General features: G+C 46.8%; 1 protein-coding gene across 1 annotated transcript in view; it reads right to left on the reverse strand.

Moving 5' to 3' along the window:
- The window catches only part of LOC113965553 (store-operated calcium entry regulator STIMATE-like), a 33326-nt gene extending 24705 nt beyond the window's left edge, over positions 1 to 8621 (reverse strand). The window contains exon 1 of the mRNA XM_027679105.1: positions 8446 to 8621. Within this exon, the coding sequence (XP_027534906.1) occupies positions 8446 to 8554 (109 nt within the window). The 5' untranslated portion in view covers positions 8555 to 8621. The remainder of the gene's footprint in view (positions 1 to 8445) is intronic.
- Between the last annotated feature and the right edge of the window lie 4640 nt (positions 8622 to 13261).

Here is a 13261-nt window from a genome sequence, read left to right on the forward strand (position 1 = left end):
GGTCAACTCAGTTTTCCACCAGCTGTAGGGATGGGTTTGCTACCACGGCTCAGATAAAATAAACCTTAAGGGTGGATTGATCTAAGAGAAGTTGCACCTGCATCAAGCAAATAAGACATATGTGATATTTAAATTCTAGCACCCACAACCAACTAAAATTTTTAAAACACTTTAAACCAATTAAAAATTGAGTTTAGTGCACACAGAGCTGCACAAGATGGGAGAGAACCCCCACGCAATTCGACTGAAAATCAGAATAGTGTGTATGGGGTCTACACCAGAACACAGGAGGAATTTGTCTTTCCAACAGTGCTCCCAGCAACAGCACAGATTATTTTAGCTCTGCTTCCCTTCTCAGCTTTGTCCATGCGCAAAGCAAGCTGGTTCATGCGAGGAAGCAACATTACTGCACATCTTGGGAAGAAATTCTTCATTATGAGGGTGATGAGGCACTGGCACAAGTTGCCCAGAGAAGCTGTGGATGCCCCATCCCTGGAAGTGCTGAAAGCCAGGTTGGATGGGGCTCTGAGCAACCTGGTCTAGCAGAAGGTGCCCCTTCCCATGGCAATAAGGTTAGAAACGGATGAATTTTAAGGTCCCTTCCAACCATTCTGTGATTCCAAAATTCTCTAAGAGTCAGGAGAAGAGGACCTAGGTCTATCCCACTGAACAGGAGCCACTTAGACGTTAAACAGCTGCCATCACCACTGAGATGAAAGCCTGGTTTCTTGAGGGTCTGACCTCACAAGTTACCACTCCACCCCTCCTTGGCTCCAGTCACTGCAGACAAAAAGCTGTGAAGTTGAACCAAAAGGGAAGGAAGATGAGTGACAATTTGAGAGACATACCCTGCCCACAGCTGAGAAAGGGTAGGGCAGGAAACAAAATAGTCCCCAGCCCTTCCTCTTCAGTCAAGGACAATAAAGATCATACAGGCTTGAAGTCCCCTCAGAACCACCAGGCTGGGTGGAAGCTGACATCTCAGTAAGAACCAGTAAAATGTCAAAAAAATTTGGGAGTCTTCAATATAGATCTGTAAAGAGTCATAAAACTAGAAGATAAAAGCTCAGTGACAGCTATTCTCACTCCTTTTCCAGGGTAATATAGAGGTAAACTTTTATTATGGTGTTCTCTAGATGCAGTAGAAAGAGAACAGAGAGCTTTGCCTGCCCTACACACAAAAAACTACCCTGAAGTTGCCTGAGTTTGCAGCAATCAATGTCCCACAGTTTACTTGTGGTTTTAAACACAAACTCTCCAATTATAACTAAGACAAGGACAGCAACAACCATCCAATTTCCTTGTGCTGTTCCTCACCCCATTCATGGTGGAGCATCACCCCCGCATCCCCCACTGACCCCACATTCCATTCAGGCAGACCTGCTGCTGATTTGTGCATCAGCACAGGTGCCTTTTATCCCTATTGGAAATAAAACCCCTAATTTAGGCAGTTAACTGCAGAATCAACCAGCTGCAGATTAGCAAAACAGGCTACCAAGTCAGGTTTCTACAAAATTATAAGGGAAAATTTACTTCCTTAGGAGGTGGTTAGACATGCTTGGCTGAGAGCCAGACCACCTCCTTGGTAAATCTTACTGCAATCAACCACAGGATTCAAAAGTTGAGGTTTGGAAGGGAGATGTTAACTCAACAGACCAAGCTTTTGGGATCTGATTTACAGGGATGCAGGCCTGACCCCAAAAAGCTCAGCAACAGGCCCCAGGGGATGGATACCAAAAGTGAACTTGATACTAGGAGTACTGTTAGAAGCATTAAGAGACTTCAATTGTGAAAGATCCACCAAAAATAGAGGCTAAAATGCCCAGAACTGGTGATGCTTTAAGACAGGGATTAGCTAAACTGCCTGCTGTAAAGCCCATGTCCAGGGCCACATCCCACTAGCAAGAGGGTCAGGACTTTATTTCTGGCCTGTGCAGAAGAGGACTCGGAGCTACTGTACCAGGGAGGAAACAGAAGCTCTTCCCCTGCCCCACCTCCGTGTTATTTATAGGCAGTACAGTCTCCAACAACACATTTTAACCCATTTTGCAGGACACACCCTTTCCCAGGCTTTTTCCAACCCCAGGCAGGAAAGAAGCCAACATGCAGGATGCAGAGCCAAAACCCTGGGGTCTGCACTATTCTTAGGCTGAGCCTGCAGCTCCTCAGACAGCTCGACCTGAGACACAATGGGAGGAAGCAGCAGCCACTGTTTGCTGGGAGCAGCCAAGGTGCTGTTGCCCAGATAAGTGTGAAATATCCACTCTCTCATCAGTTCAGGGAGCAGCAAAAGTCCTGGTTCTCCTCCTCAAAACACTTCTCAGTGGTTTAAGGAGACTGACTGCTACTGACTTACATACCCTGATCTGCACAAGGTGTATTGAGTCATTCCCTCCCAAATACCCTTGTACCAGTGCTACAAGAACATAAGAACCTGTAGCAAAACTGGCAGAGGGGACACTCTTAGGAAGGAACAGAAATGGAGGTTATGTTTCATGGAATCATAGAATGGTTGGGATTGGAAGGGTCCTTAAAGACCATCTAGTTCCAACCACACCTGCCATGGGCAGAGACACCTTCCACCAGACCAGGTTGCTCAGAAGCCTCAGCTGGAACATTCATCCTTCTGGAGACTCCAACTGCCCAAATGAAGGCCACAGAGTACTTTGGCATGGTTCTCAGTTTTAAGTTCTACCCTTTGTGCCTTATTTCTATGCAGATCTTTAGAGCTGTCATTACAACCAGTTGCCAGGTGTCACAAACCAAAGCTGTGAGATAACAAGCATTAGTCATGCTTTGTAGACTAATTATTATTACTAACAGAGCATGTTATTTGATGACAAAGTAGATCTTGTAGTAGACCTGGACTGGAGATGGACTCCAACACAAACACAGAATGCCCTGGGGGAGGCAGTAGTGACTCTCTCCTTTAAAGTACCACTACATTTCAAATCAATCCCTTGAAAAATGGAGTTAAGACAAGGAAAGAATAAAGTTAAGACCAGAAGATCCAAGATCATTACGAGAAAACGCCTAAAGAATGAAGTGATGCAACTGGACAGTCAGTTATCATAGAATCACAGATGGTTTGGGTTGGAAGGGACCTAGTTTTAACCCCCTTTTAGTATTCAAGATAGCATTTTATCCAACCCCAACTTTAATCATGAAAATCTACCTGCCATACAGTTTTCTAACAAATGCTGTTAAAAAAAACCAGCTGGAAATTTAGCAGACTCCTTAAAGCTTTACTTGCTACATCTCTTAGCTACAGAAGACCAGTTTCCCTGTGAAGTTCCTTGTAAAGTTAAGTCATCCAACAACATCAACTGCCCACCACAGAACCAGCTTAGCAAGGTTCTCCACTGCCCATGGATTAGAGAGAACTTCTCACACAGCTCCACTTTGCCAGCTCATTTCTCAGCTCACCCAACCCACTTGTTCCTTCAGGAACCAGGAACCTCCCAGCCTCTGCTCAGCCACAGGGTTTAGCTTTTCAAAAGGTGACGGCCAGGAAGGGGTCACTATAATCAGCAGCTGAAATTCAAGAGCCCTGTGGAAAGCTGTGTGCAGCTTAATGAAGCACACTGAGGGCTGCACAGACCTTCCAGCCTACAAAGCACAACACGTGTTTTCAAGCTCAGCCAGTTTTCAGATGTACTGAAGCAGAAGAAAAACGTACTGAGAGTCCTGCCATGTGCAGCTTGAGGCTTAACCCACAAACCTACAATGTAAATTGGCTACTACAGGCAGCAAAAACTCTGCCAGAGACACAGTTAACCTCTGGGGTTTTGCTCTTCCCAAGAGGAAAAAGCACTTACAGGGGTGAAGCTGGAATTTAAATACATATGTATGAGAATAACCAAAATCACACACAGTTACATGTTTGTGTGAGAGGAAGCAAAGTCAGCAGAGCCTGTCTTGGGCACAATAAGCCTATAGTGCTCTTGTGTCCTGAGCAGATTTATTTCAACACAGAATGAGAGTCTGGACAGATCAAGTGTTCTATCATTTACTTCTCCTCTTTTCTGACAAGGGTTCACACTTACACCCACCATTATATTTTCAGTGTAAAATCAAAACACAAACCAGGAAGCACTCAGGATACTTTTGAAGCACAGAAACAGCGCAGCAATTCAAGCTATGTGCAACAACAAGCCTGAACTTAGCACTGGGGCAGGATCACAGAATGGTTTGGGTTGGAAGGGTCCTTTAAAGGTCATCTAGTCCAACCCCCTTGCCATGAGCAGGTACACCTTCCACTACACCAAGTTGCTCAGAGCCCCATCCAACCAGACCTTGTGAATGTTTCCAGGGATGGCACATCCACCATCTCACTGGGCAACCTGTTTCTGTGTTTCAGCACTCCCATTGTAAAAAAATTCCTACTATATTTACTCTATCTTCTTCCAGTTTAAAACCATTACCCCTTGTTTATCACTACAGGGCCTACTAAAAGTCCCAAGAGGTGAATTAAGAATCTGGTGGAAATGAGTACCACAGCTTCTACTCAAATTTCAGACACTTCCATACCCAAGGATGCTGTCTTCCATTTTCACTAACCAACTGCCCATCACACAGGAGAAAAACGCACTGAAAGGTTACTTGGTCAGTCCACAGACACCAGGGAAACACATACCACAGGGCAAGGGGATACTTCTGATATTCTTTAACAACCGTTTTCTACCACAGAACCACTCCTCCTTTCACAGGAAGTCTGGCAAACTGCTATTCTGTGGTCCTGTCTGAGGACAAGGTACCATCCCAGGTGTTAACAGAGCATCTCCATCAGCAAGTCCTGCCTGGGGGATCAGCACCAGGGTCCCTACTGCCAACAGCTCTGCCTGTTTAGACTAAGAGTGTACCCAGCAATGATGTGCAGGAGGAAATAGAGGGACATTGCTGTCACATGAGGTAGGATCAAGAAATTTTCAAAGGACAAGCTGAAAATCAAATTTCACTATGAGAAGTGGACTGTGGAGCTCAGTACAGTGCAGCTCTCCTTGCCTGGCAGCATAAACACTCTCCTAGAACTAAGTCTATTTTCATACCCACAGGACAAGTTCTACTAAACCTCACTCTGCAGCTCAGAGGATTGCCAAGACAGTTTCAGGAAGACAGAAGTTTGGAAGAGAAATAAATGTTCTTACATGTCCTGCATACTGTTTGTGGTGGGGTAGAAAGTAAGTATACCAGCTCCAAAGAAAACTTTTTCCATTCACAATAGAATTGTGAATTGGAATTCCCAAAATCTGTTTCTTGTGCACTCCACTTAATTCACAAGAAAGGCTATAATTCGTACAGAATATCTCCCTCATTTCAAAGGATTTTACTGTCCAGTGTGCAAACCTGGAGAACTTCTGCTAGTGTACAGCCCCTTCCTAAATAAAATTTTAAACAAACAGCAGCAACTGTAGGAACTCAGCCCTCAGAAATCACACCCAGCCTCTGCAGCTGAGGTAACTGCAACACTGCTTCCTCCACTCAGCTGAGTGATGCTCAGGGCAAAGCATTACAAACTACTTCAGATGGGATTGCACAACTATCCACACTCCTCAGTGTCATGACCTCCCCAAGGGGAAGCTCTTGCACAGGAATCCAGATTGCCACAACTGTGCAGCTGCTAAACTTCACTGCCTCTGCTTTCAAGTGTTGGTGTCTCAGTTCTCCCAGCAGGTGTCCTTACAGCCAAAGGGCCTCCAAAGCCACCCCAGGCAGGTGGGAAGGGTAACACCTCATTGCCATTTGATAACCAAATGCAGCAAAGCTGCAACCAGAGCAAGCCTTGGACCACACTGGAATTAGGCTTGACTACAAACTTAAAGACCTTCTTGCTGGAAAAGCAAGAGGGTGTTTGTAGGCTGAAATGAACTCTGTCATCACTACTGCTCGTGGTAGTTGACAGATTGATATAAACCTACTAAATAGCTTTCCTGACTCCCTAAGATTTATTTCTGAGTTCTGTTTTCACCACATAAAGGACCCATTTCACGTACCCCACTGCAACCACCCCACTTGTCTCACTCAATCACTCAAGTCTAACTTCCTCATTCATTAGGTTTTCCTATCAGGTTGGCAGGAGAAAAACCTGTCCACAACTCCAAGAAACATGGTTTGCCTGGGACAGGACTTTGAAGACCATCTAATTCCAACTTTCCACTAGTCCAGATTGCTCCAAGCCCCGTCCTACCTGGCCTTAAACACTTCCCGGGATGGGGCAGCCACAGCTTCTCTGGGCAACCTGTTCCAATGCCTTCCCACCCTCATTGACCTTGTTTCCACCCACTGACCTGTAGGTGTGAACAAACTGGCCTGTAACATGCCAGTAAAACAGAAATCAGTCATAAACACAACAGAAACACACCCAGGAATGTCACAGTACTGAAGGAAGCAGTATCAAAGAAGGGCTGACCCCAGCGACAGCAGGATCCCAAGTTCTGGATGATGCAGTCATCCAGCTGGGACTGCCTGACTTGATGCTGGGCTGGATGCAGTAGAGATGCAATTGAGTCCCCAGGAACCCTTTTACTCGCTCAAGACGCTTCTATACCTCCCAAAGGCTGGAGCCTTCTCCTTCCCAGAAGGCTGCCAACTGAAGGAGCCACAGGAATAGCCCAAAAGCTGCAAGTTGTTGCCCAACATAAAGCCATTGGGAAGCCCAGTACAACCATCATGGGTTAGGAGTCAGCACAGAAACAGCCCAAGAGCAGATCCAAGAAAGCCTCTGGCTGGGAGTGTGCAACAGGGGCACAGATAAGACCCAGCTGGGGCAGATTAGGGACCACCAGCCCAGCTGCAGCCAGAGGAGGTGCTGTGGTTGGGATCCCAGCGTTGTAAACACATTTGCTTTTGGGGTCCCAGCCAGCAGTTCCTCCACAGCTTTAGCCACTGAGCTGATTCACAACAAAACCGCAGAATCAGCTTTCAGTTTCTCCTCATTAACCAAGATGTTGTTAATGTTCAAGAAAATATCAGCCCCTGCACCAGGGGAAGGACAGCAGTTAGCCCAGGGTTGATGATTTGCTAGAAGGGGTTATGTAGCCTCACCCACAGAGGTATTTTGACATGATTTACTGGTGTCCTTGATTTTATGAGACACCCCATGGAGTTTACAGGACAATTAACCCATATGCACATATCACCAAGGGGAACAGGAACAGAAAAAGAGATCAATCTGTTCTTACTGTCAATATTTGGTGAAACACAAGCAGTGACATGTTGCAACTGGGCTTCTCCAGCTGGAAAACGGTATCAGTTATCGCTGGGAAGAACATGTTGCAGTTTTCTCTGGCAGCCTGGCGTTAACCGCAGCGCTGGAGCCTTTGAAAGTGGTTTCCAGAAGGCAGAGAAGGGCAAGAGAACCTCAAAATCTGCAGCTACTTAGCCAGAAAACTTGAAAGTTTCAGTTCCCTGTCACCACAGGCTTTCAAACAAGAAAAACAGATCGAGTTCTGGCGTGTTTTTCAACTTGTGTGAAACCACTTAACCCTAAAAAGTAGCAACACACACATTGCTCTGAGCAAAACGCAGCTGCAGCACAAAACAAGAGTAAATTTTCTTGGCTCTCTCAGCATTAGTGTCCCCCCCCCTTTTCACAGGATCACAGAATCACTGAATCACTGAGGTTGGAAAAGACCTCCAAGATCACCGAGTCCAAACATTAACCCAGCACTGCTAAATCCACCAGTGAACCACATCCCTAAATGCCACATCTACATGTCTTTTAAATCCCTCCAGGGACGGTGACTCCCCCACTGCCCTGGGCAGCCTGTTCCAATTCCCCTTTCGGGGAAGAAGTTTTTCCTAACATTCAACTTAAATCTTCTCTAGTGCAACTTGAGGCCGTTCCCTCTGCTCCTGGAAATCACAACCCGTGTGATTTTTCTCCCTCCTCAGCTGTTTTCTCTCACTACCCCGCTTCGCAGTAACCAGCAAAACGTGTTCCCTCTGTAAACTCCTTCCCCAGCCTCTCAAGCCCTGAAACTTTGCAGCTGAAGCAAAACTAAACAAAACAGCATCGCAACGCAATTAAATCACCCTCACCCAGCAGCGCCGTACGGGACACCCGCCCCGTTTTTGTCAGCCCCTCCCCAGCAACTCCCGCGGTCACACCAATAGTTTTTACCCTTCATTAAAATTTTCTAAGTGACTGAGCACTGGCTCGCACAAGAGCAGCCAATTTTAGCAGATTATCGCCGCACGCTCGCGGTGCTTCATTACCATCAGATTAGGGGCTGGGGACGGGAGTTTTTTTAAGACGGAGCATCTGGCGCTGCAACTGCCGGCTCGGGAACATCCACCCCCAATCCCACGGGGAGCTAACACACAAAACTTGGGTGGTTTTAAGCGAACGGGCGCCCACCCCCCCCCGAGCATCGCCGAGGCACCGCGGGTCCCCCCCGGTCCTCCCCGCGGGCAGGGGGTGCCCCCGAGCCCCCCGGTACTCACGCATGAGGGTGCTGAAGGCGCAGAGAGCCAGCAGCGCCTGCAGCAGCACCCCGAAGCGCCCCAGCAGAGCCCCGCTGCCGCAGCCGTGCGCCGGGCGGGGGGCGGCCATGGCACGGCGGGGTGGGATAGAGCGGGATGGGGCGCGATGGGATGGAGCGGAGCAGAGCGGAACTGTCCCGACTCCGGCCCCGCCGCGCACAAAGGCGGCCCCGAAGCCGCCCCCGCCCCCTGGACCGCCCCGTCGGCAGCACTCGGGGCGGGGCGGGGCGGTGAGGGGAACGGGAATGGGAATGGGGAGGGGATGGGATGGGATGGGATGGGAGCGGGGAGAGAGTTGGGAATGGGAACGGAGTTGGAGAGGGGGACGGGGACGACGACGAGGACGAGGATGGAGATGGGAACGGGCATCAAGACAGGGATAAGGATGGGGATGTTGAAGAGGTTGGGGGTGGGGATGCAGTGGGGACAGAGATGGAGATGGAGCCAGGGATGGGGATAAGGATGGAGATGGGGTTGGGGATGGAGACAGGAACAGGTATCAAGATGGAGATAAGGATGGATCTGTGGAAGAGTTGGAGATGAGGATGCAGTGGGGACAGAGATGGAGACAGAGACAGGGATGGGAATGAGGATGATGGAGAAAGAGATGTGGATGGAGGCAGGAATGGGGTTGAAGATGGGGATAAGGATGTGGACATGAAAGGAGTTGGAGATGGGGTTGCATGGAGAACAGAGATGGAGGCAGGCAGGCATGGAGATGGGATAGGGATGAGGATGGGGACAGAGATGGAGATGGAAACAGGGATGAGGATGGGCATTAGGATAAGGGTAGGGATGGGAATGTGGATGTAGATGAGGTTGGAGGTGGGATGGAGATGAAGGTGGGAATCAGGATGGAAGTGGAGGCAAAGACAGGGATGTGGAGGGGGACAGAGCTGTGAATATGAATGAGCATGAGGACAGAGATGGAGATGGGGATGGGGATGAAGATGGAGACAGAGGTGGGGATGCATATGGAGATGAGGATGGGGGTTCTGTTGGGGGCTGGGGTGCTGGGTTGGGGAAATTGTGCTGAGGTTTGGAGTGCTGGGTTAGAGAAGTCCTGATGAGGAAAGGAGTGTTGGACAGGGAAGGGTGAATAGGAATCCTGATGGGGTTTGAGATGCTGGGCTGAGGGGGTCCCAGAAGTGTTTTGGATGCCAAGATGGGGAAGTCCTAGCAGGGTTTGGGTTGCCCTGGCTGGAGAGGTCCTGGCAAGGTTTGGAATGCTTGGCTGGGGAGGGTTGATGAGGATCATGGTCAAGATTGGGGTGTGAAGTTGAGGGGTTCTGACAGGGATGAGTGTGTTGGGTTTGGGAAGTCACAGTGAATTTGGGGTACAGAGGTCCTGGTGAGGTTTGGGTCACCAGACTGGAGAGGGTCCCAGCAGGGTTTTGAGTGCTGAGTTCGGGGGAGTCCCAGTAGGATTTGGGGTCAGGTTCTTAAACTGCAGCCTTAAACCTGGGGTTTTTTTGCTATTCTGTGTGTTGTGGCTCCCACCCCTCTTTACAGCTCCCTCCCCAGAGGGCAGGTTTCATTTTTTCTCTCTTTACAATGTACCTGAGGCCATTTTAGGGACCACTGAGGTCACGCACTGGAGTTTTCCCCTGATTTTGAAGGGTGGGAGCTTGTGTTTAGTTACAAAACCAAGGAGGCTGCAAATCTCATCATAGCACATGACTCTGAGCAATGGCCTTAAAAACAGTGGTAAATGAGACAAGAAAATCATGGGAAATGGTCTGCTTCCCAAGTAGGTCCAGTTTACAACACAGGAGGGAATTGTGCTATATGTGAGCTTGGAAATCTCCTGTCCTGGCTTGGTCATTAGTGCCAGGCTTGTTCCTTCTCCAGCTGCCTGCACTGAATTTCCCCAGCCCCTCAACTGAGCCAAAACATCCCCTGGTACCAATGTGTCAACTCCACATCGCTGAAATAACCCCCATGAAAAACAGTCCCTCCCTTTTTTTTTCAAGTGTGAATTGAATTTTGGGTTGATAGATGTTCATTTAGCTCACTGACTTTAATCATGGTTTAATCACGAGTTCAGTCAGGAAGGTGGAAGTTTCATCTCACTAACTCATTTTTAGCTGATTTTATATGTGTAATTGTTAGTTTCATAAAAAGGTTCATTCCCCTGAGTTAGTAAATCTGATTGTGTTTTGCACTCAGTTGCCTTTATATTAAACTCTAAATCAAATATTAAAGTTGATACTCTTATATAAGCCAGTTGAACACACTGTACGTGGAAGCATCTATTAAGCAAATACACATCTTAACACAGATTTACTCAGGCTCTAACTTTTTGCATTTTTTCAGATTTCCTAGGCTGCTGCTAAAGAACCATTTTCAAGAATTGCTGGATGATAATTTTTCTCTTGGGAACTGCCTTGGACTCTATTTCCCAGGAACAGCACAGCAGTTGGTGAAAATAAAGGTGAAAAAAAGACATTTAAACAAGACTGATACTTCTTAAATAAAATTTGAATTTCTATGAATAATCAGCAAATTATCTGTAAGAGATGCTATGATGCATCAGAGACTTGCCCAAAAGAACAGTTTTCCAAAGGTTCCCTCTGAGCTAGTGGTATCCCCTCCCCTTTCTTCTAGCTCAATTAATGGTGACTCCTCCCAGCTGTTTTATCAGCAGGACAGAGTTATCTGAAGCCTTATTTCCAGGTGCTGATAGGTTTACGGAGTCTCACATGTGTGAAAACACTCAGGCTGTAAGAGGGCAATAAAGAGAACCCCCTTCATTTCACCCCTCCGTGCAGGAAGAGGGAGATATCCTGCTCCACACTGCCCAGTGAAACCACAGCTTTTCCTTATCAAAAGCATGATTTGCACTTCAAAATATTTGGATTTTCTGAACCCACGAAAAAAGTCCTTAAGGCTCAGCTGTATCGGAGGTGGAGTCTGGGAGCTCTGGCTACTAAATTCTTCTCTATTAATTTGGCAATTAAGATGCCCCACAACTGGCTCCCTGTTTTGTTGTTTTTTTTTTTCTTCCTCAGGGTTTTCCATCTCTTCTCAGGTGCACAGAGAGGCACTGGATCCTGTTTATATCCAGTATAAAAAGTATTCAAAAGTGGGTGTCTGCCCAAAGTGCTTGTGAACAGAGCAAAACTGCAGCCATGCAGGCAGCTAAATCCACATTCTTCATCAATATCCCCACCTGCCACAGCTCAACAAATTATTTTCCTCAGGGAAATTTTCCTTTGGGGCTGTGGATTTTAGCCTGTGTTGATGCAAAGCTGTTTTCCAAGCAGGAAAAGTTCATAGAGTCAATGTGCTCCCTCATGTGTTCAGGGTAAGGCCCTCCAACGCTCTGGGAGGAGAAGAGAAGGCTCTGGGGAGACCTGAGAGCCCCTTCCAGTGCCTAAAGGGGCTCCAAGAGAGCTGGAGAGGGACTTGAGACAAGGGGCTGGAGTGACAGGGCAAGGGGGAATGGCTTCAAACTGACAGAGGGCAGGTTTAAATTGGGTATTAGGAAAAAAATTTTTCCTGTGAGGGTGGTGAGGCCCTGGCACAGGTTGCCCAGAGAAGCTGTGGCTGCCCCATCCCTGGAAGTGTTGAAGGCCGGGTTGGATGGGACTTGGAGCAACCTGGGATAGTGGAAGGTGTCCCTGCCCATGGCAGGGGGGGTTGGAACTAGATGATCTTCAAGATCTCTTCCAACCCAAACCATTCTATATTTCTATGGTTTGAAAAACACCCAGCAAAATAAGAAAAACAAACCAAGTAAGCACTTATGGAAGAAGTAGAATTTAATAAAGGAATCATTAAAGAAAAAATACCTGAGAAAAATTAGTTTAAATATTAGTCCATGTGCATAAGCACAAGGTCAGAAAAGCCAAGATGTCAAATTGATTTCAAGTGATAACAGATGTAAAAACCAATCCAGGCGATTTATGAAAGCAAGAGAAAAATGAAGGATGGATTAAGTCCATGAATTTTCTATAAGAATAATACTCTACAATATACTATAATATGATTAATATAATATTCCACCATCTAAAATAGAATGGAAAACCAAATAATGGGAACCACAGAATACCTACTCTTTCTTTTTTTCACCCTTCAGAAAAGGATTAGCAAGTGAAATTAACTTAAAACAAAAGGAGCAGAGATAGTGCAGGGCAAGAACAGGTTAAAAGGTGAGAAGAATCAAGACTGATGTATTTTAAGGGCCTGAAGGAACCTAAGCAAGAGTAGCTGTGAAGTGGGAAGGGAGCCTGGCACCTCAGGAGTTGTCACAGGAGGACTGGAGAAGGGCAAACACTGTGCCTGGGTGTGAGAAGGAGAGGAATGAGATTACAGGGAATCAGAGACCTAACAGCTTTATTCCAGTAGTCAGGAAGATACTGTTAAAAATTATCAAACTATCATTTTATAAGCACCTAGAGGATAATAAGGTAATAAAACCCAGCCAATGTGAGTTTGACATGATAAATCATGTCAAGAGAATTTTATATTCTACTCTGAGAGGATGAGTGGATGTATTTTGAATTGGGGAAGGTTTGCCTTGCTGCTCCAGTAAATAACAAGGGAATATACAGCTCCCACGAGTTCTGCAGGAGCACCACCTCCAGACAAACCCCCACCAGCTGCTCCAAAAGCTGTTTGCTGCTGCATCAGGAGCAGTTCGGTGGCATCTGAAGTTAGGTGAGCTAAATTAACCCTTAGGAGATGATCAGGGATATCAAGATAAAGGAGTCTGCAAACATTCATGAGAATTATAAATTATTTAATTAAACTGAAGGTTTCCAAAGTCAACAGG

This window comes from Neopelma chrysocephalum, unplaced genomic scaffold (genome assembly GCF_003984885.1).
Source record: "Neopelma chrysocephalum unplaced genomic scaffold, ASM398488v2 Primary Assembly neopelma1_45, whole genome shotgun sequence".
Taxonomy (NCBI): Eukaryota; Metazoa; Chordata; class Aves; order Passeriformes; family Pipridae; genus Neopelma; species Neopelma chrysocephalum.